At 30.0% G+C, this 22,565-nt stretch overlaps 1 protein-coding gene across 6 annotated transcripts in view; it reads right to left on the reverse strand.

Annotated features, from left to right (window-relative positions):
• The window catches only part of LOC107443255 (transmembrane channel-like protein 5), a 127,215-nt gene that overhangs the window by 68,276 nt on the left and 36,374 nt on the right, over window positions 1-22,565 (reverse strand). For all 6 annotated transcript variants that reach the window (XM_043053601.3, XM_043053597.3, XM_071181559.2 and 3 more), the window contains 4 exons: window positions 22,111-22,287; window positions 18,213-18,491; window positions 17,193-17,341; window positions 8,593-8,743 (listed from right to left, as the gene is read on the reverse strand). In XM_043053601.3, coding sequence (XP_042909535.2) covers window positions 8,593-8,743; window positions 17,193-17,341; window positions 18,213-18,491; window positions 22,111-22,287 — 756 coding nt within the window. The remainder of the gene's footprint in view (window positions 1-8,592; window positions 8,744-17,192; window positions 17,342-18,212; window positions 18,492-22,110; window positions 22,288-22,565) is intronic.

The raw sequence follows: 22,565 nt of genomic DNA on the forward strand, positions 1-22,565 counted from the left end.
GAATCGCTACATTGGTCTTAGAAAGATTTTGAAAATGAGAAAATACAAACTGGGATATAGAATTTTCAAAACGTGTAAATACAAATCACGATTCATAATTTTTAGATCGCGTAAATACGAATCATGATGCGTAATTTTTATATTGCATAAATAAGAATTATGATGCATAATTTTTAGAATGTGAATTTTAATGTCTTATTTTTAAATCAGATCTAAATACGAAAATTAATGTTTGATATTATAACCGCATGAGCAAATCAAGACATTGAATTTTAAACTCGCGTGAATACGAATCGCTACATTGGTCTTAGAAAGACGTAAATACAAATCACAATATCGGATTTTTAAACCTCATATATAAGAACCGCAACGTACAATATTCAAATCGAGTGAATAAGAATCGCAACATGCAACTTTTATATCACGCAAATCTGAAAAGCTATGTTTGATATTAAAATCGTGCCGGCCGATGGTCGAGTAATTAGAGTGCCTGACTGCAAGCCATTGGCTGCTGGTTCGAATCCGGCGCAGGGCATGGATGTTTCACTCTGTGTTTTGTTCTCTATTGTGTGAATGTGGCCCGCCCTGTAAAACAGGTATGTCGCAGTGTGGCGTGGGTAATGTCGCTCGCCTCCGTGACTTAGGTTCACAGGTGCCCATTGGATAACGTTAAATGACTAACATTTCTGGCATCTTCCTCGGTGAAAAACGTTAAAGTTCAGTGCCTGCCGTTAGGAAAATAATAAATAAATATTAAAATCATGTGAATAAGAATCGGGATATTAGCAGATTCCAGGCTTGGGACCTCTAAAAGGCTTGTCAGAAGCACCGTCGTTTGAAGTACGAAAATCGGAGCTATCTGGCGGGCGGGTAAAAATGCGGAAAATCTCATTTGCTGCATGTAAAAGGGGAGAAAATAGCTAAAATAAGTAAAAACGAGGAAGGATTGGTAACTATGTAGTTTAAATTTTCTGTTTCTCTTTGAAAATCGGTGAATTTTCTGAAAAAGCGGAATATTTATTAAAAAATGTGAAATTTTTAGAAAATCTGAATTTTTGATAAAAAGCTGAAATTCAAGAGATAAAAGTGAAAAAGGCGGAAATCCGCTAAAAAGTGGAAAAATCTCATCCCTGTATTCATACATTTGGATCTAGTAAGAATGTAATTAGTCGTAGAAGGAAAGTGAAATTGAAACTTGTTGATCTAATTGATCCTGATAAGTTTGTTATTATTGAAGCTAATGAGTATCCAGTGATTACTGCTGCTGAAATTAAAATGTCTGGCAATGACTTAACTAAAACTTTGCATTCTTTGGGAATTAAACTTTCAGATGATGTGCCAACAGATCACCAACTGTATAAAGCAAATGAAATTTCAGTGCTATTAGGAAATGATGTTTACTGGAAAATTGTAACTGGGAAAATCGAACGAATTAATGAAGCATTAGATGCTGTAGAGACTAGATTAGGATGGTGTATTCAAAGTTCCGTTATGAGTTTTGATTTACGATCAATGACTGTTAGTTCAAATTTATGTTTAGATGAAGAGCTATCTAATAATATTAAATCTTTCTGGGAAATAGAATCGTTAGGAATAGCACTGGTCTTAGATGAAAAAGAAGATATAAAAGCACTTTCTTTATTTGAACAATCTATTCGCAAAAGAGATGGCCGTTATGAAGTAAACCTTCCATAGAAGAATGATATAGTTGATTTACATAATTTTCATAATCCTCGAATGAAAAATTGATCAAGAGATTTACGTCCAATCCTTATTTTTTCGAACTGTATAAAAACTTAATAAATTAACAACTGAAGGAAGAAATAATAGAAAAATCAGAAAATAATGCCTTTAACTCAAAGAAAACTTATTATGTTCCTCATCGGGCTGTAATTAGAGAAGATCATTCCACAACAAAACTGTGTGTAGTCTATGATGCTTCAACTAGAGAAAAAGGTCATCATTCTTTGAATGATTGTTTATTGCCAGGACCTAACTTAGTTCCTGATTTACTGATAGTTTTATTGAATTTTCGTAAAGGTGAAATTGCTGACATTCAAAAGGCTTTTTTACAAATTTCAATTGCACCAGAAGATCGTGATGCCTTAAGATTTTTATGGATTTCAGAAGACGCTATGTTTCCCAATACAAAATTTGAAATTTACAGAATGACTCGTGTGATGTTTGGAGCAACATCAAGCCCCTTTTTACTAGCAGCAACTATGCGTCATCACTTGAAGAAATTTCAAAACATCTATCCCATGACAACTAAGCTGTTAAATTCTTGTATGTAAACTCCTGTTTGTGAAAATTGCAACACCATGAAGGAATCGTCATAATTGAATGAAATTTAATACACATTTGAGTGGTAGTGGTACAAATAAATGATTAAACTTTCAAAGCAAACAAACAATAACAAGAGATCGAAATCAGTATTTTGTGTAGCCACCACGCTTCGCAATAAGTGCTGCTACACGACGCGGCATGGAGTGAAGCAAACTTTGAATGTCTGTCTGAGGAAGAGAATTCAATACTGTTTGTATGTGTACCCAAAGTTCGTCTGTAGAAGCAACAGGACGAGGATTACGAGCGAGACGCCGACCAACGAAATCTCACACATGTTCAATTGGCGACATATCCGGGGAATACGCCGGCCAAGGAAGAAGTTGTACCTGTCGCGATGCAAGGAAGGATTGAACAGTCCTAGCAATATGAGGGCGGGCGTTGTACTGTTGAAATACAGCACCTGGCAAGGCTTGAAGGAAGGGAACAGCTTGGGGCTGTAGAACTTCACTGATGTACCGGTTGCTGTTCAGATTACCCACAATTCGTAGCAATTGAGATCATTCATGATATGCTTTGTTATCGCAGACCATAACCCCGAGTGTTCGTCCACTGTGGCTTTCGATAACGCACTCCGGAAGATGGCGTTCACCGGCATAACGTCTGACACGAATGCGGCCATCATGGTACCACAAATTGAAGCGAGATTGGTCAGAAAACACGACACGCTGCCAATCAGCAAGCCAGTTCCTAGGCTGGTTGGTCCATTGCAGCCGCAGGGGGCGAAGGTTTAGCGTGAGGGGGATCCTGTATAAAGGAGTCCTTGCTCGCAGTCCACGCTGCAGCAGACGTCTACGAATTGATAAAGCACACAATGAAACACCTGTAGCTAATGACCACCGTGTTGCCAGTTGTCTAGAAGGAGCCGTACGGTCCGTTAGCGCAACGCCGAACAGGTGTCTATCATCGCGAGCTGACGTGACATTTCAGGGCCCACTCCCGGATTTCCGAGTTGTCCGACACTCGTCCATCCACTGCTTTCAAACTCGCATCACTGTGCTGCTGTTACGCTGCACACGAGCGGCTACTGCACGATGAGATAGTCCAGCTTCACGAAGGCCAATGATTCTCCCTCGTTTAAACTCCGTAAGTTGTTGAAATCTCGCTCTCTTTCATCAAATAGGCATAAGTAATGACTAAGCTAACATTTACCACTAGCAAATAACCACCGATAACCATACTCGCTTGGCTACAGCCGTCTATTTATTCTGATCCATCCGCCGTTCAGAGGGCACTGTTCAGTATACGCATGCGCTACGGGTCTGAAATTCTAATCATTTGCATATCATGCTCTACTTTGCATTTCCTGAAAATTTCAGCTCACTCGGGTAAGTCCTTCATGGTGTTGCCATTTTCACAAACATGAGTTTATGTTGATGATCTTGTGTATTCAACGAATTCTGTAGAGGAAGCATCGCAAGTACAGGAAGAAGCAACCCTAATATTTAAGCAGGCCTCCATGAACCTCGTGAAGTGGAAATCCAACTCAAGAATTTTGAACAACAAAATATATGGCTCAGAAGTTCAAGCTGATGGAAGCGAAGAAGTTCTTGAAGAAGTAAAAGTTCTTGGATTGTAGTGAGACTTGTCGAATGACTGTTTTAATTTTAAAACTGGAGACATTTTTAACTTTATAATTTCTAATCCTCGTACAATACGAACTTTATTGCAAGCTACTTCAAGAATTTTCGATCCTTTCAAATGGCTGTCCTCATTCATGATCCAAGTCAAAATCATGTTCCAAATTTTTTTTTTGAAAATCGATTGGGACGATATTCTACCTCTTGAAATCAATAAAAATTGGCAAGAATGGCACAAGCAACTTCATTTTTTAGAACAAATTGTGGTTACTAGGTGGCAAAATAGAGTTTTGGATCCATCTCGTGATGAATTACACTGCTTTTGTGATGCAAGCAAAAGTGCTTATGGAGCTACAATTTATTTGATATCTGCCAGCTCAACATCTAGATCATCCCAGTTAGTGATAGCTAAAAGTTGCACTTCTCCATTAAAACAATTGTCTCTTTCTAAACTAGAATTGATGGCTGCTGTTATCAGAACCAGAATGATTGTATCAATCCGTGACCAATTTCCTGAATCAAGAATCTTTATGTGGACTGATTCAACTATCACTTTGCATTGAATATGTGGATCTCCCCGGAAATGGAAATGTTTTGTCTTAAACCGAGTCACCAAAATTCAACAAAGAAGCGATCCCAATCAATGGAAACACTGTGCTGGTTCTGATAATCCTGCTGATTAGTTGACGAGAGAAGGAATCGACGCTAGTGCCCTTGTGCAGGACGATGTATGGTGTAAGGTGGCATGGGCCTCCATGGAATGAATGGCCGAATGAGTAATGAATGGCCGACTACTGATGATAGTCAGTTTTCAACAGGGTTGGGTTTTTGACGTCAAAAAGTGGTTTTTGACATGACAAGGGTATAATACTGGTTTAAACCGTCAAAAACCCGTCAAAAATGTCAAAAACTAAAGTTTGCCAAAAAAAATATATAAACTTCAAAACTACCAACAGTTGCCATGCATTATATTGAAATTTAATTATACTATAGGTAATCAGCAGGTTTTAAAATATTTTTTAATTAAAATTAAGGTAAAATAACAGATTTAAAATCTCAGAAATTTATATTCTGATGCATGTGCAGAAAAATTTTGCACAATTTTTTTTTAAATATTCATATTTTGAAAAAAAAAAAAAATTTTTGATACTTAAGAAAATTAAAAGTTTATTACTATGCATTTTTGACATATAAGGAACATATAACTAATATTTATAAGGAACTTACAAGTTATGTTGTATAAATACAAACTTGATACAAGTGTATGAAAAAAATTTTAATGTTATACTGAATATCTTTATTATCCAGTATGTTAATTTGAATTTAAAAGTAGTTATATTTGTGAATAATGATAAATATAATTTATATTGTTTATTATATTTATTTATAATTATTACACTTATCATTTTAAAACAATTTTTACCTCTTAATTTTTTCCCCCCACTTGTATTAAGAATACAAATAATGCATATCTTGAAAGCAAGAAGTAATTATTCAACAGCTGAATATTTAGATATTCAACAAAACTATGTATATAGTATTCAGCAAAATGAAATTCACAAGTATTTGGATAAACTAAATTTTCAGCATAGTAAATGAATAGGCTGAATATACTGTAAATCGACACTAACTACTCTGTGTATTTAACAGAAAGCACTTAAATTTGTATTGTCTTATGTTAAAAAGATTATTAAGAAGATTTAAAAGAATAATAAAAAGATTTTTCTTTAAAAGATGTCTAATGTACAAAACTGCTAATGTTTATCTTTAAAAATGTCTAATTTTTAGTATAATCTATACTATACACTAAATTTGGTTATAAATAAATTTCTTAATAATATCACTGCAGATTTTCAATAACACATGAAAATGAATACATAATATTACAAAAGATGTGAGCTTTCAAAAGTACAAGATTTTGGTTACTATTCAAAATATAAGTGCTTCTTCAAAATTTTAAATTTGTTTTTTCTAAATATTTTTTCTTTTTTAAATTAATTATAGTGTTTCTAAATATGTTCTAAAGAACATATTTAGAAACACTATACTTTATAAAAAATATATAAATTTTATGTATTAATTAAATTTCACATATAAATATAGGTTTTTGACATTTTCGACATTTTTGACAGTGAGGTTTTTGACGTGACGGTTTAAACCATGGTTTAAACTGTCAAAAACTGTCACATGTCAAAAACCTGCCAACCCTGGTTTTCAATGACTGACGATGTCCAAACTGAAATAACTGTTTCTTTTATTGCAAGTGTTGATCCAGATCCTGTGCTCAAAGTTGAGAACTTTAGTACTTTACGTAAATTATTGCATGTAACATCCTATATTTTCAGATTTCTAACCTTGTAGGCCTTGTGTAAAACAAAATGAGACAATTACGAGTACTGAAGCAAGTGAATCAAATAATTATTGGATAAGAACTGTTCAATGTAAATACTATGCCAATGAAATTAATTGTTTAAAAAATAATTTAGAAATCGATTCTAATTCTAAACTATTTCAGTTGAATCCCAAACTTGATGAAAATAAGATTCTGAGAATTAAAAGTCGTTTAGTTAATTCCTCATTAGATGTCAGTGAAAAGTGTCCAATAATATTACCTAATAATGATTATTTTGTTGTTTTAATTATTAAGGATTGTCATGAAAGGGTTTTGCATGCTGGTGTGAATGACACTTTATTGCTAATAAGAAGTAAATTTTGGATAGTGAAAGGTAGACAATTCGTGAAATCTGTTTTATATTGATGTAAAATTTGTAAAAGATGTAGTATTACTTCTGGTAAGCAAGTAACAGGTAATCTGCCTGTTGAGAGAATCGAAAAATCTCCACCGTTTAATATAACAGGCATCGATTTTGCAGGATCCCTTTATTTAAGGGATGGTTCTAAGTGTTACATTGCATTGTTTACATGTGCTGTAACTCGTGGGGTTCACTTAGAGTTAGTGTCTAGTTTAAAAGTTGAAAGTTTTATTCAGGCTCTAAGAAGGTTTTTTTGGATGCAGGGGCATTAGTAAAATAATATATTCAGATAATGCCAAAACTTTTAAAACTGCTGATCGTGAAATTAAATATTTATTCAAATTGTGTAAGAATGACGAACTTCTACAATACTTAGAAAAGCAAGGAATTGAGTGGAAGTTCATTGTCGAAGGTGCTCCATGGTGGGGTGGTTTTTGGGAGTGCTTGGTAAGATCAGTTAATTGCATTAAAACGAATATTACATAAATATTTATTAACTTTTGAGCAATTACTTACTGTACTTATAGAGATTGAAGCTGTTATTAACTTATATGCATAACAATATTAATGAACCGGATCCTTTAAGTCCTTCGCATTTTATGACAGGTAATCAATTAACCGTTTTACCATCCTCCAGTTCTAAATTAGAGTCTTCCAAAGGAGAATTAACAAAAAGATGGAAACATAGGCTTACGATGATAGAACATTTTTGGAAAGGCTGGCAAAAGGAATATTTGCTAGAATGTATGTTAATTTTCTCATTATGTGTACCTTTATTCAATCTTTGTAAATTTTATATTGGAATATGTTTGTGTATAATTGTTAAGCTAATCTGTATAGTTTATTGAATATAATTCAATGGTGGGTGGATGTTCAATATCTCAGAAATATAGCGCCAATTTGGCATCTTTGTCTTAGCGTCCTCGCCACCGCTTCTTGTAACCCCAAACAGTTGAAAATTGGTTGTTAATCATATAGCAATAGCGTGCTCGTAGCACCAATGATAATAAAAATCTTAATTACAGTCCATATGTTACTTTATTCATTTGTTATCAAACAAACCAGCATAGAAATCAAATCAATTGGTATCGAACAGAGGTGTCTCTTTTAAACATTCTGGTCAGAATGTTTCTGTCATAAATCACATTGATTTCCTATTGCTTTTTGGCCATTTTTATGAAATTTTTTAAATTGAAATATTATTAATCCGATGTTATAACACCACAAAATTAAGACACTTTTGGCAGCATTGCAAATGTTTCAGCAATTGAGCAGACAGGCACTCTTGTTTTCAATCTATGAATAAAAGTTTAATAGGGGTGATTGAAAAGCTCAAATTTTTTGCTTACCTTAGAAATTTGGAATAAATATAAGAATATTACTCTATAAACAGGTGAATTTTAAAAAAGTAACTAAAATATCAAGTATTAGGTTAAAAAAAATTGGAATTTTCGAAAATAAAACAGATTTTTGGGATGAAAATAAGAGGGTGGAAAAATCCCGCTGGGTTTCCAGTTATTTTGATTATTTTTTCTTCCTTATATAATTTAAAAAATGCAGGATAGAAAAATTTTGGCAATGAGGCTACTTTTTCCAATTTTCAATAATAAAACACTAATTGAAAAATAATTTCAACAAATGAAATGCAAAAATGAGAAGTGCCCAAAACTGCTGATCTGAGGAATAATCTTATGAAAAATACATTCATGAAGGGAATTAGTTTTTCAGTTACTTCAATAGTTTATAGATAGGAATTAGTTATCTTCAATAAAGACAGCCTAACCTGAGATTGAATGTAACTATGATTGATATGTGCATTAAGAAGTAAACACTTTTATCACTTGTTTCGATCATCTCTTACCCTATCTTGTATATTACGAAAAACTTTCATCTCCCATTAAAAAAAGTATAATCACCCTGAGGTCGTTGCAGAAGGTGCGCTTCTGTAAGATTGCAGCATTCTCTGTCTCAATAGCATAATCCCACGCAGAGAATATTTTGTTGCAGAACACATTCTTGATCTCTCCAGCTGTGTCAACATAGTTTTTCTGGTAGGAGGCTGTAATGCTGCAATTATTATTAAAACAGCTTTCAAAAGACATAAATACAGATAATATTTAGAGAAAACTCTCTGAATAAATTGAGCCATATTTCTTATACAAATTCTGAACATTGAAAATATATGGGGTAAGTCGCCATAATAGAAATAGGGTAAAAATAATTTAAACCTCCACAATGCTAATTCCACTCTTTATTATAATGCCAATGATGTAATCTACAGCATAATATGCAACCAAAATCTTTTTTTCAATCTATAACCTTAATACTGTTTTATTCTAAAAATAAAAATAGTACATTTTTGAGAAGAAGAAATTTAATTTCACTTGTCTCTCTGCAAAAAAAAAAATAAATTAATTAAATTAAACACTCCTGTCACAGCTACTTCTTTTAAATGAATAAAATACATATTTGTATAACATCAAATCAAAAATGTGTGGTATGCTTAATAAATAATTGAATACATATAACACAAGAGTAAAAAGAAGTTGATCCAGGCTTCATTTTATAGGGACAATTTTTTGTGAAAAAATAATGAATTTTGAAGGAAAAAAATATCTTTGTGAAAAATGAGAAATTTTATGAAAATGTTTAATGAAGAACCTTCAATTTAAGCAAGTACTATTTTTTATTCCGCTTCTTTTTTCTTTGTCAATATCCCAGGGTTTCAAAAAAAAAAAATTTCGGCTACTTCAGCTTTTAAAATTAATCTTAAGATACTTAATGCGTAGTTGCAACATGTGAATTAGAGCTCTATTACTTTTAGACTTGTTTGACTCCTTCCATCATCATTTGATGATTATTATTGATACATTCCCATTTGAGAAAATGCTGTCGTAAAATGACATAGTTTTCAGATTTTTTTTTCTCCTGAGATTCCAAAGAACTCTAATTTTGTGAAGGAATTTCCGCCTGAATAGACCCCGGAAAAATCATATCCCCTTGCAATAAGAAATAGTTTCATAAACAGAAAAAATTAACAAATACTCACTGTCCAGACCAAGTACACATGCAGCATGACGTAAGAAAAAAAAAATAGACATGTTTTCTTGACATAAAATAAAAATTCATAAATAAAAATACTCCAAAAATAACATAATTATATAATTATAATGCATAAGAAAGAAAATATATATAATATGATTTATAATTGATAATCAGGCTACTATTGATAAGTGACAAAGAAGTTCCTTCTTGTTTGTGTAGAAATTAGATGTTAACGAAAAGTTCATACCATGAAATAGTATTTTGCATAAAATTCCATACACTTCATAAAAAAAAATTTTTTATTGAAAATAAGAATAATAATTTTTATATATTTTTTTAAAAAATTTAAATATATTTCAGATTACATGTTCCATATAAATAAATTGTGCTCAAAACATCTAAGGAAGGTTAAGAACAAAAATTTACAATAACTTAGGCAAACAAAATTCACTTTATATTAAATAAAATTTTCAGAAACCAAGTTGCTATGAAATGAATAGTGTTTAGCAATGAATAACACTTTGTTTTAAAGAAATTATTTAAATTAAATTATTTTTAATTCAATAGTACCTATAAATTAATCAATTGAAGGTTATCAAAGTTTACAGGAAGTGTGAGATTTAGGAATGTTTTGGTTTGAACATTTTTTTGAGAAATCTTTTTTTTTCTTCCAAAAGATTTTTAGGCTTAAAAATAAATAGATTCAATTTTACTAAAATATTGGACGACAGCTACAACATTTTTAGCACCATAACAATCAGGTATGCTGAATAAAATAATGTTTTACAACATAAAAAAGTGCTTATTAAAACTTGACTAAATTACGCTATAAAGAAGTATGTACAGTGTGGGGGAGGAAATAGTACATTTTAAAAACTTTTGATCTAGTGAACAGAATTTCACATGTTGACATGCTATGGTTCATTAATGGTTCAAGGCATACTAATCCAATCAAGGCATGCAAGGCTGGTTCTTAGACATGTTAATTAATTTATGGCATAAACTGCAAAATATAGTCATGATAATTAAGTCAGAAGTACCAGTGGAAAGTTTTGGAATCATAATTATAATTTAACTTTTTGCCTATTTTGCAATATTTCAAGAAGTATTTAAGTAAAAGCAAAAAAAGTTTTGCACACAATTATGAAATTTGCATACCAAAAATAATTCGGTGCAAAACAAAATATATTGAAATTATGAATATCAAAAGTATTTGAGCTATAAGGAGTACAAGTTTTCATATCATTTTAACCTACGTAGTTTTAAATGATAAAATTACACTAAATTTTAACAAACTCAGTAAATTTGTTTGAAAGAAGTAAAAGTTTAAAAAGAAGCATTTTTAACTTTATTATAATATATATATATATATATATATATATATATATATATATATATATATATATATATATATATATATATATATATATATATATATATATATATATATAAGCTCACCAGACAAAAAATGAGTCACACTAGTGCACAAGCCCTGATAAATCATTAGGTTTCGTTAGATCACGCAGTGGTCAAGTGACATGCTCAAATGCGTGTGCACTGCCTCAACGTGATCAAAGGCAATAGCCATCAGTGAGATTGTGTGTAAATATAAGAATGTGACAGAGTGGCAAAAACGGGCAATTGTGTTTGGTTGTGCCCATGGTCATACGGTGAATGAAGTTGCTAGAGTTTCAATGCAGACTGTTCAACAAGGAATGGTGTAATACAAGTGGTCACAAAAGATGTCAGAATTGTGGTCGGAAAAAGATCCTGCATGAAAGGGAATCAGAGAAGCGTTTTACAAAGTGTCAATCAAAATCGTTTCCAGACTCGACAGGAATTGCTTTAGCTAGTATATGAAGGTTCACCCCAACCTATTAGTGAGAGAACATTGCGACAGGAGCTACATGCAATAAGCATTTGGAGTCAAACACTACATAAGAGGCCATTGCTCACACAGGCACATAACGCTGCACAATTTCAGTGGGCTAGAAGTCACCGAACACGGACAGTTGCTGACTGGAGGAATCTAGTTTGGTCTGACGAATCATGTTTTTGCCTTTATTCAAATGACGTACGTTGTCGAGCGCACCGAAGACCAGATGAAGCATTTCATAACGACTGTTTGCAAGGTCAGGTTAAAGCCAGAGGTAATACTGTCATGTTTTGGTGGCGTTTTCTTATTATGGATTGAGCCCCCTCACTGAGGTGGCCACTAACATGAACCAACATGCTTATTTGAATATTCTGGATGATGAGGTGTTGCCTTTCAATGTACATCTTCATGATGAGTAGGCTGTCGATACCTTTATTTTTATAGATGACAACAGAAAAAATCATCGATCAGGAAGAATATGCGGATGGTTTCGTAAACACTTAATTACATCTCAACTGGCTTGCTAAATCATTTGACTTGCACCCCATTGAAAATTTGTGGAACTGGTTGGAACAGTGGTTAAAACACCGAAATCAAATCCTCAGCAAGTGGCTTAAACTGGATTCGACGTACCTGCAAAACTTTGTGGACACACTTTTTAACCGAATCCAGGCGATTATCAAATCCAGTGGTGGTGTTACATGTTACTAAATGATGTTTTTTATTACTTCTCTAGGTGACTAATTTTTTGTCCGGTATACTTAAATATATTTATATACATAGCTACTCACATCATTAAACAATTGGGAGCATATTTTTCAAATTGTGGCTATTGATACATTTTAAAGATTAAAAATCCACCGATCAGAAAAAAGTCCTGCATATTCAGAGAAAGAACGTTTTCGTGTTTAAATTTCAGCACAAACTAATTTACGATTTAATGTAGATTTTTCTAAGTAAGGTTTGACTATTAAGATTATGATGTTCTGCTTTGTTAGTGCATTGTACAATAATGCAAAAAATAAAGGACCACCCTGAATAGCTTTTAGTCTAATGATTCAATTTTCACGTTTTAGGACTATCTTAATGGTATGAATAGGAGACTTTGGATATGCTAATTAATTTGTGTAGACAATATTTTAACAGGGTTCCCACTCTTTTAACAAAGCAAAAATTAAGGACTTTTAAGGACTTTTTTTGAAAAAAATAAAGGATTTTGTTGAAAAATTAAGTACCTTAAAAATAGTATAATAATTGTTTATCCTCAAGTATACATGACAGTGCCTAATTGGGTTTTTTCGAGTGAGTCCACATAAAGAAACATACTTCATTCCAAGGTGGGATTTTTCAAAATCTATTGAACCAGATCATTAGGTTTTGCTTAAAAAGCAAAATAACTGATCGTGGAAGAAGATTTTCAAATAATTAAAGAAAAATGAACTTGATACATAAGTTGAAATATATTCATCTTATTTTAAGAGCATACTAATGTGCCTTTAATTATAATGGATAAGTGAAGTAACTGTTTTTTATACAACACGTTGTGAATATATTTCCACAAGTCTTAAATTAATATTTTTTTAATTCATTGTAACAAATATTTTATGAAAATTTTTATAGGATAAAAATACAATTATGGTGCAGAGGCTTTATAATGTTTGATTTAAGATGTCTCATATATTAGTTCTCAGTGTATAACATATAAAATAAAATAGTCTAAAATGATTTTTCAAAGTTGTCAGCACATTTCTATGGCAAGAAAATTGGTAAGGTTCCTTAATTAAGCAATAAAAAATTTATTTTTCATAATTTAAAAGCATTCACTTGTAATATTTCTTTGTCATCCTTTCTTAATATTATTCTCTACTATTGTTATGATTTGATATTTTATTTTTATAGCAAATTAACTAAAAGCGGTATTTTTTTATTATAAAGTAATCCTGTAACATCTTTTTATTATGTATCGCTTTATAAAAAAAATTAAAAGATTCAAACATTTAAAAAAAAACATATTAAAAATGATATACAACTTTACCATTCTAAAATTATTACTAAACAGCAATATTACTATGCTTAATTATTGCTAAACAGTAAATATGTTATATTTACTTTGATAATTAGCTGTATATAAAATTATTTCCAGCCAAAACTGTTATTAGGAATTAACATCACATAATATTACTAAATAATCTGGCAAAAAATATTAACTAGTTTTAAAGTAACCAAAAGTTAAATAGAAATTTAAAAAAAAAAAACAGTATATTAAGTCGTAATTTTAACTGAACAAAATTATTAATAATAAAATCTAGGTTTAAATTTTATTTTAATATACTACAATATAAAAAAAATTTTGATCTTTTAATTGAGTTAGATTTAATTTCTTAGGCAACAATCTGTTTATTCTTAAGAAATAAAAATAATAGTGTAACAATCTGAAACCACCAAAAAGATGGTTTTATTGCGACAAAACAAGTTATAAATAGCAACCAAAGATTTAACTCGAGGTTCCCATTAAATTTCAGAGAAAAAATTCCCTGACTTTTCCAGGTATATCAGGAAAATCTCAATGTAAATCGAAACTTTATTTTATCTATACCATACAATTTTTCACCAAAAAACTTTGATTTTTCTTAATAATTGTAATGGAAAAGATTTAGATTTTGTGAACAAATACATATAATAGAATGAGAATGGAAACATTGAAAATTTCACTAAAAAATTGAATTTTATACAATAATTGTATTATATGTTTGAATTATTTAACCTGAATCTCGATAACTGATTACAGACAATTCTATGACTGGCTATTTTCCAGGTATGATATAGGAATTTTTCTGGTATTTTGTAAAAATTACAACTTTCCCTGACTATTCCATGCTTTTTAGAATTAAAATAAAATTCTCTGACAGGTTTTCCCTGACCCTGTTAACTTTCATGTTAGAAGCAAATCATGCATTCTTATCATGCATCTAGGGTACCATTCTAAGCAAAAGAAAGAATTAATAATAAAAGAGCTAATACAGTAGAGAACCATTTATCCGGTATCCAGAAAACCGGGAAGAATTTTGCTTGGTTTTCCCGCTATTTTGAAGTATAACTACTAAAAGCGGAAAAAAGCGAAAATTTGACTCATCCTTGAAGTTGAGTAGAGGGAAAGGGGGGAATTCTTCTCCTTTGCCCAAAGAAACTTCAATTCTTCCTCTGACCTTGAAGATCATTAGATGGAGAGGGGGCAGGGAAGGGACAATTGTTTTATTTTCTCCTGTGTGTCAGCTGTTTTTCTGATAAGCTGTCCTCAATCAAAAGGAGTGGCATGCTGATTTTGTTTTCTCTTTGATTTAAGTAGGGGGTGGGGAAAATGCATTGCACAGGCATATCAATGAATGTCCCAGTTATGAAACTTGAAACTTCCGGCTAAGAGTATTGACATGTGAGATTTATTTTAAATCCACTTAGTTACTCAGTTTTTGTTATCCTTGATTTATTATGATGAATTGTTTTATTATTTCCGATAATGCATTTTTTATTACGAACAAAACGTTTTTTAATCACCAGTTATATTCATGTATTTGACATTGATTAACAAAGCAATACATTTTTTTAAAAAATAAATTCTGAAATGCAGTATCATTAGCAAGTTTTTCTTGATGTGAAATCACATTAAAAAAGCAGACGAATATTTTATGAAGCAGAAAAAAGTTTTCTTTTTTTTAATTTTGATTTTATTGAGTTTTTTTTTCTTTTTCTTTTCAAGATAAATTTCGAACTCAATAAATTCTTTTTATTCATCAATTTTATCATTAAGTTGTTTTTTTTATTCTGTTGATCTTATAATATCCTGCCTTGTTCCAGGTTTTAATATTCATGTTAGCGCCTCTTTTAAATATCGTTTCCGCTCGATAATTTTCAAGTGTTGTTTTTATTTAGATTAATAAGTTTTCCTTTCATCATTCCCCCCCCCCCATATAATTAGGTATGAAAAATATTGTGTTTTTCAATTATTAGTTTTGTTTTATATTAGTTAATTTGGGGTTTTAATTATTATCGAAAAATAAATATGCGAATTTCGTACTTTTTAAACTTGTTTTTCTTGTCTAAACTTGCAAATGTTTTTATCCTTTTAAATATTTTTCGACCGTTTTTTTTTTTTTTTTTTTTTTTTAAATTTTGGAGATCTTTTCATTTTTTTCTTATTTTAAAATGTGTTTAACTTTTTCTTAGTAATTTGGGTTTGTTAAAACATCGATTAACGGCACTTTTGGCCAATCCAGAAAACCGGGAAATTCAGACATCCAGGATAGCGATGGTCCCGAGCTTCCCGGTTAATTGGCTCTCTACTGTATATTAATGAAAGAAGGACATGATTTCTTCCTCTTGCCTTGCACACGTCCCTTCTTGTCTCTCTAAAATGTCTGATGCATGGTCTCATTCTAGGCCATAAAAGAACAACTTTTCTTTCTAATATTTTTGTAAGACTGAAAAATTGTTTCAATTAATTATAGCGATACCGAAAATTAAGGACTTTTAAAAACCTTGTACCAAAATTAAGTACTTTTAAGGGCCCTTATTTTCCAAAATAAAAATTAAGCAGTATTTAAGGACTTTTAAGTTCAGTGGGAACCCTGTTTAAGTTATGGAATGGTACACAAAAGCATACTTTCTCTGAATAAACATATCTTTCAGATTTCTGACCCCCAAAATACAGAGGGAAGCCGCAATCTGAGAAATATGGTCCCAACAGTTAGTGAACAGAGTGCTCCAAAGTTTGGACCCATTAATGTTAATTTTACTTTTTGCATATTTCGCTATATTGAGAACTTTTAACCATTTTGAACAATTGGTTTATCCAAAGATAAATCCATAAAAAAAATTTTTTTTTTAAATATTCATTATTTTTATAATTTTATTTAATAATGGTTGAAAAAATTTTGAATTCTAAGGTACATAATTTTTTGTATAACTTTAAAGAATGTAATTTTGCATGGTAAAATACAATATTTGTGGAAAATTGTTTGAATAGTTCATGAGAAATTGAATTCAAAAATTTTTAGATGTAAAAAATAGAATTTATCTTAAACAATTTATCTGATTTTGCTCAAAATTTGCACTTTGCCTTGTAAAATTACATTCTTCAAAATGAAGAAAAAATTTTATACCTTACAATTCAAAATTTTTTGACTATTATTAAACAATATAAAAAATAATAAATATTTACTAAAAGAATTTGTACTGAATAATTTTTGGATAAAAAAATTTCATAATTGTGTGCAAAAATGTTTCAATTCGATTAAAAAGTTCTTGAGATATAGCAAAATGTGCAGAAAGTAACAGTAACATTAAGAGGGCCAAACTTTGGAGCGCTCTCCTGACTAAACTATTTGGACCCTATATTTTGGGGTTCAAAAATCCGAATTTGTCAACAAAAAAAAGCACTTTACCTGCACTATACATAGTTTTATGGACAGACAAATAAAATTTTTAAAAAAAAACTACAGTTAGAAAATTAAAAAATTAGGAAAAAATAAGAAAGAAGATGTGAGAAAATTTTAATCAGCTGAAAAAAAAATTTAATTGTTGTTAAAAAAAAGTATTTACCTAACACTAACTACAATCAGGATGATCAGCATATTGGAACCAACTGCACATAAATAAGCGAGAGGCATGTTATACGGAAATCCTTCTATTGGTTGAATAACATCACTAGAATACGAACCAAAATACAGAAGAGAGTTCATCAACCATCCCTGGAAAAGAATATGCATCTTAAGATATATAATTTAACCTAACAATAGTTATTTAATTATTTTTTTTAAAACTACTCTGTTTCAATCATTATCTAAAATAAAAATAGATATTTTAGGAATAATAAAAGTAAAAATGCTTACTTTAGTAACTTTGAAAAAAAAAATTTTTGATGTTTTTGATGGCTCTTATTGGAGAGCTTACAACAATTTTTGAAAAAAGAATTACACAGAGTCTAATTGCTATTGAATTAGGTAAAAATTAATTTACAAATCTCATTTTACTCCTCTTTCAAACGGGGCTGAGAAAGAAAAAAAACATGCTTCTTTTGGAAAAGCTCAACCCAAGTGGTTCTTTTAAGGGGTGGAGTAGGCATTGTATATAATTTTGTTAACAAAATTAATTGTATAATAATATTAATTAATTGTAAATAATAATAAATTTATTGTAAATAAAAATTAATTGTAATAATAATAATTAATTGTAAATAAAATTAGAGTTAATATTGGAGGATAAATTAAATGTAATAAAAAAACAACTTTCTATTTAATTTATCTTCACACTTCCAATTCGAAAAATATTACAGTTTGTTCTCCTTTGTTACTCCTAATGTGTAAGAAACAGTAAAACTATATTTCATTTATCTAATAGCTAAATCTTTTTAAATTTAGAAAAATGGTGGTAAAAAAAATGGTTTTATTTAAAATCAGGGCACATCACAAATTCTCTGGACGATGACGATTTGATATTGATTTTTTTGTAAGACCTAAATTTTTAGGGAACACGCACACATTGCCACCTTTTAATAATCTAAATCCAATCATAGACAAAGCACAATCCAAATACAGCCAATCTATAAAATCTAAAAAGTACCGTTCCAGTGAGTAGGTCATGCCATTGGAAGGATCCAGCATCTTTAACCAGGAAGGAGGAGGTGGAATTTTTAAAATTCTTGTGGATGATTTCTGGAACAATCACAAAGCAGAAGGTGATAAAAAAGTTGCACAGATTAAGGTAGAGTAGCCACCTCAAGAATATGAAATAAGATGTAACGCATGAGCCGAACTGTCCTTGAATGGCTTTAATAGAAGAATGCCACGGCTCCAACAAGTAAAAAAGGTTTTTTAGTTCAAACCAAACTTTGTGCAAAGTCTGAAAAAAAAAACATTATGAAATAAATTAATTAGTATTTTCTTAAAAGATGAAGCCGATATGGATAAACTAGCATTCAAAATAACCAGAACTCAGAGAAAAAGTTCGGGACCCACAGTAGACACAAGACAAGCACACAACCTTTTAAAATTTGCATTTATTCTACACACATTTTAATTTAATATAATGATTTACTTTTTATTCTAATAATTTTAGTTAATTATGTAGCTAATATAATGTTCTTAAATACATAAACTTCTAATAATAAAAATAAAACATAGCAATTAATTTCATAAAACTTTGTGAATTTGAATTGTTTTTTCTTCCTCATTAGCATTGTAAATACTGTATACAGAAGTGTAGGTAATAAATGTAACTAAAAAAATTAAATTAAATTAAATTATGGGAAAATTTTTGTTAATAGCAGGAGATCACGTCTTCTACTTGCTTACAGACTCTCGCAAGTTCCTTTGAGTTCACTTTGTTCTCTTACTGGATATTTTAAATATAATAGATTAGCTTTTAATGAATAGTGGTATTTTCATAAAAATATAGTTCTAAAAATATGGAAAGTATACCTACTAAGAAACTCCCTTGACCTAACTTATATATATATATTTCAATGCACCTTGAAAATAAAATTTAAGACTAATAATAAATAGAATTTTCCTTATATAAACTATATTAAATTTAAGAGTTTGGAACTTCAAAGTTTTAAATCATTTATATTATCATTAAAAATATAAAAATCAAAGAAAATAAAAAAAAAAAAGAATTAAGGTAGTATTCCAGGCTTAAAACAAAAATTTAGATTGAATGGATGACATTCAACACAGGTAGTAAGATGATGTTTGGTCTGCACTTTCATTAAAGCACTTCTTTATTCATCGGGATAACACTATTGAAATTAAAATATTACGTAACCTGCTCAAATGAATAAGCATAAATTAAAACAAAAATATAGTTCATCTTTTTTTATTTGCTTTTTACTTTTCATTTTTATGCAGCTGATAGCTCTACTGCTCAGTTAAGAAATTATGATTTTGTTTAACAGAAAACTCAGCTAAAAACAGTTGGCGAACAAGTGACCTCTATTGTAATCATAAAATTGACACTTCAAAAATATTTTACATCATTGGATTTTCATTTTTAAGAAACAAATTCTACTTATCTTAATAAACAGTGGCATGAAAATTTTTGTGGAAAAAATGATGAAAACAGTAATCGTAATAGGCAATTATAAAAATTGTTTTCGCAACTTCGAGTCAACGAATCTATATTTTAATAAGATTTCAACCTGAGAGACACTTTAAAATGATGCCATCTTAGTTTTTTTCAAAAAATGCATACCAAGAATAGTTTGGATGAAAAAGTGAGCATTTATATTTATTTTACAAAATTGGTACATAGAATCTGCGATAAAATTTTTTTTTACTTGTGTCAATCTAAAATGCAATGGCAAAATATACAAGGTATTTGACTGTTATGATCAATCCTTTAGTAAGACACAATATTTAGAGCTGAGTTTTCTGAGCCATTCTGCATCCCAATAATTGGGAGACTAATATTAGGCACGAAAATATTGAATTAGCAAATAATAGTTAAATGCAAGTTTAAATTTAAAAGAAAAGAAATCATCTAAATAACTAAAAAAAAAAAATTCACGTGTAAACAAAGGGAAGACAAAAATTCATGCTTCTTTTAAAAAAATTCAATTTGCAACTTACAAAATACTAAACTAGATTATCAGCTTATCTTAGATTCAAAACTGGAAGAAAAGTAAGATTTTAAAATTTATGTAAAAAAAAATGTAAATTTTTTTTAATGTAAAAAATGTAAATAATTTAATACTTTTTTCATTTGTTTTAAATATGTTTTCATAGCTTAAGAACATATTATGCCAGAGACCATAATAAAAACCTTCCTGCAACTAGTTTGTCGAAGCACTGCATTCGGGCTCTACCTGATTAATGTATTGTTTTAAATCAATTAGATTCATAAAATTTAAAAAGTCTTTTTCTCAATGAGATTATTTATAATAAATAGGAAAAATATTTGCTTACTTATTTGATCTCTATTTAACTCTGCAATTTTATTTTAAAAAAGATTAAAAAAAATAATTTTGCAAGCAATTATATTATTTTTAAATTTGAGATACAACAAGTAATCTGCCGATGGAGTGATAATCTGCGGTGGATTTCTGCGACGGAGGTTGTCACAAAAGAAATTGCAAGTGAAACAAAATAGTTAATAGTTGTGAATAATATAACCTGATAGCATTTTATATATTTCTATATTGATTGATTTAAGACATACGCAATGAAGGAAAAAGCGAGAATCAGGTAAGAAATTTATTTTATCTTTTCTAATGAAGTCAGTATAAATCTTCAGATAATTAATATACTTTTGCCATTCTTAGCCATCATGATATGTCTTCATAATTGATTTCACTATAGTTTTGTATTCACTAATTCATATGTACATACAACCAGCACTGTGATGAATGGAGAGAATAATTGTAAAAAAATGCAAGACTGATAAGCAAGAAAGTAGTCCAATAAAGATCTTTCCTAAGGTTACCATTGTCTAGTGAACCATTGTAGTTAAAAGAGTAGCAAACTACATCCCCAAGGAAAAAGTGTTGCTGTGACATGACTCTAAAAGATTTAATTTTTTTTCTTCTGTGGCTTGTCAATGTATAATGTAGGAAAATTAATATTTTGATCTAATTTATAATGAGGGATGGATCTAAAAAATTATACCACTAATATGCTTTTATTTTATTACCAATTATCTGTACGAAAAAAGAACAACAACTCTCTTTTTAAACCAACCCACAGTGAATCTTCAACAAGGTAATTAACAATTAGTTATACAATTTTTAAAAAAAAATTCAAAAGGAGTTTCATATAAGCCTTAATCATAATTTCTCCTTATTTTTTTTTAAATTTAGAACTATTTATAATTGATTTTAATTTATACTCCTCAGATAACTGAATAATTATTTTCTTTTTTGTTCAACTGAAATTTTCTGTCTAAACTAAAAAATAACATTTGGAAACATTTTAAACTTAATTAGCAGATTCAAAAAAAAAAAAAAAAATTAGAAGAAAGGGGAAGAAAAAAACAAGAGAATAAAATTTTAGAATTGTTTATCCTTAAATTCAGTTTGCCTCATCACTAGAGGGTACTATTATTCATGTTCTATTTTTTCTATTAATTTTGTTGTTCAGTGTGTGTGTAAACAAAGAGGAATAAAGTTATGTTTAGAAGTGCGTGCTGTTCCTTGTCTCGTCTTATCAAGTATAATAACAAAAAAGATTGCATTTTTATACTTAAAATAGGAATAAGAACACAGCAAAATAAGTTGCATTTCAAGAAAAATCAAATCATTAATGCATATCAAAAGGGAAATCATTAAATTAAAATAGAGGATTATCCTAAAACTTTTTTCGAAAAATCTTAATTTTTATTAGTTTTTAGTCTATTTTAGCTCATACAAATCAAAAGATATTTTTGAGAAGGTCTTTTAAATTTTTACGTTAAGTGTCTGATTTCACATGCAACACAATAATGTGAAATGTGCTTGGCTATAAAAAAAGAGAAAAAATAATCTCACCATCCCAACACTCAGTTTACACCTTAAACAGCTTCCAAGAGAGTGGGAGGCAATCTTCCTCTCCCTGTCCGCATCAAACTTTTCTTTCACCTGTCGCTTGATGGTCAGGCTCTGGTGCATCTCACGAAGGGTCTTCATCTTTTCTTCTTCATTTGAGTCTGGATTTGAGTTGAGGATCTGAGATAAATATAAGTTTCAAACGTAAGTTCTAATTGATTTGCAAATGGTTCATTTAACTTTCTCTTCATTTCGTTCATTTCACGGGCATTGTTGGGGATTATCACCCATAAAACATTTTTTTTTTTTTTTGCATGTTTTATTTCCTAATACCATCACACTTTGTTGTACAGACCATCATTAGAAGGGTACAATGATTTGCTAGTAAATCTTATTTAATTGTTCAAAATGAAATTGGTGGAAAACCCCTTATTATTTTGAGCTTCTTTTAAAAAGTA

Source organism: Parasteatoda tepidariorum, chromosome 4 (genome assembly GCF_982258835.1).
Source record: "Parasteatoda tepidariorum strain Cologne lab strain chromosome 4, Ptep-v5.0, whole genome shotgun sequence".
Taxonomy (NCBI): Eukaryota; Metazoa; Arthropoda; class Arachnida; order Araneae; family Theridiidae; genus Parasteatoda; species Parasteatoda tepidariorum.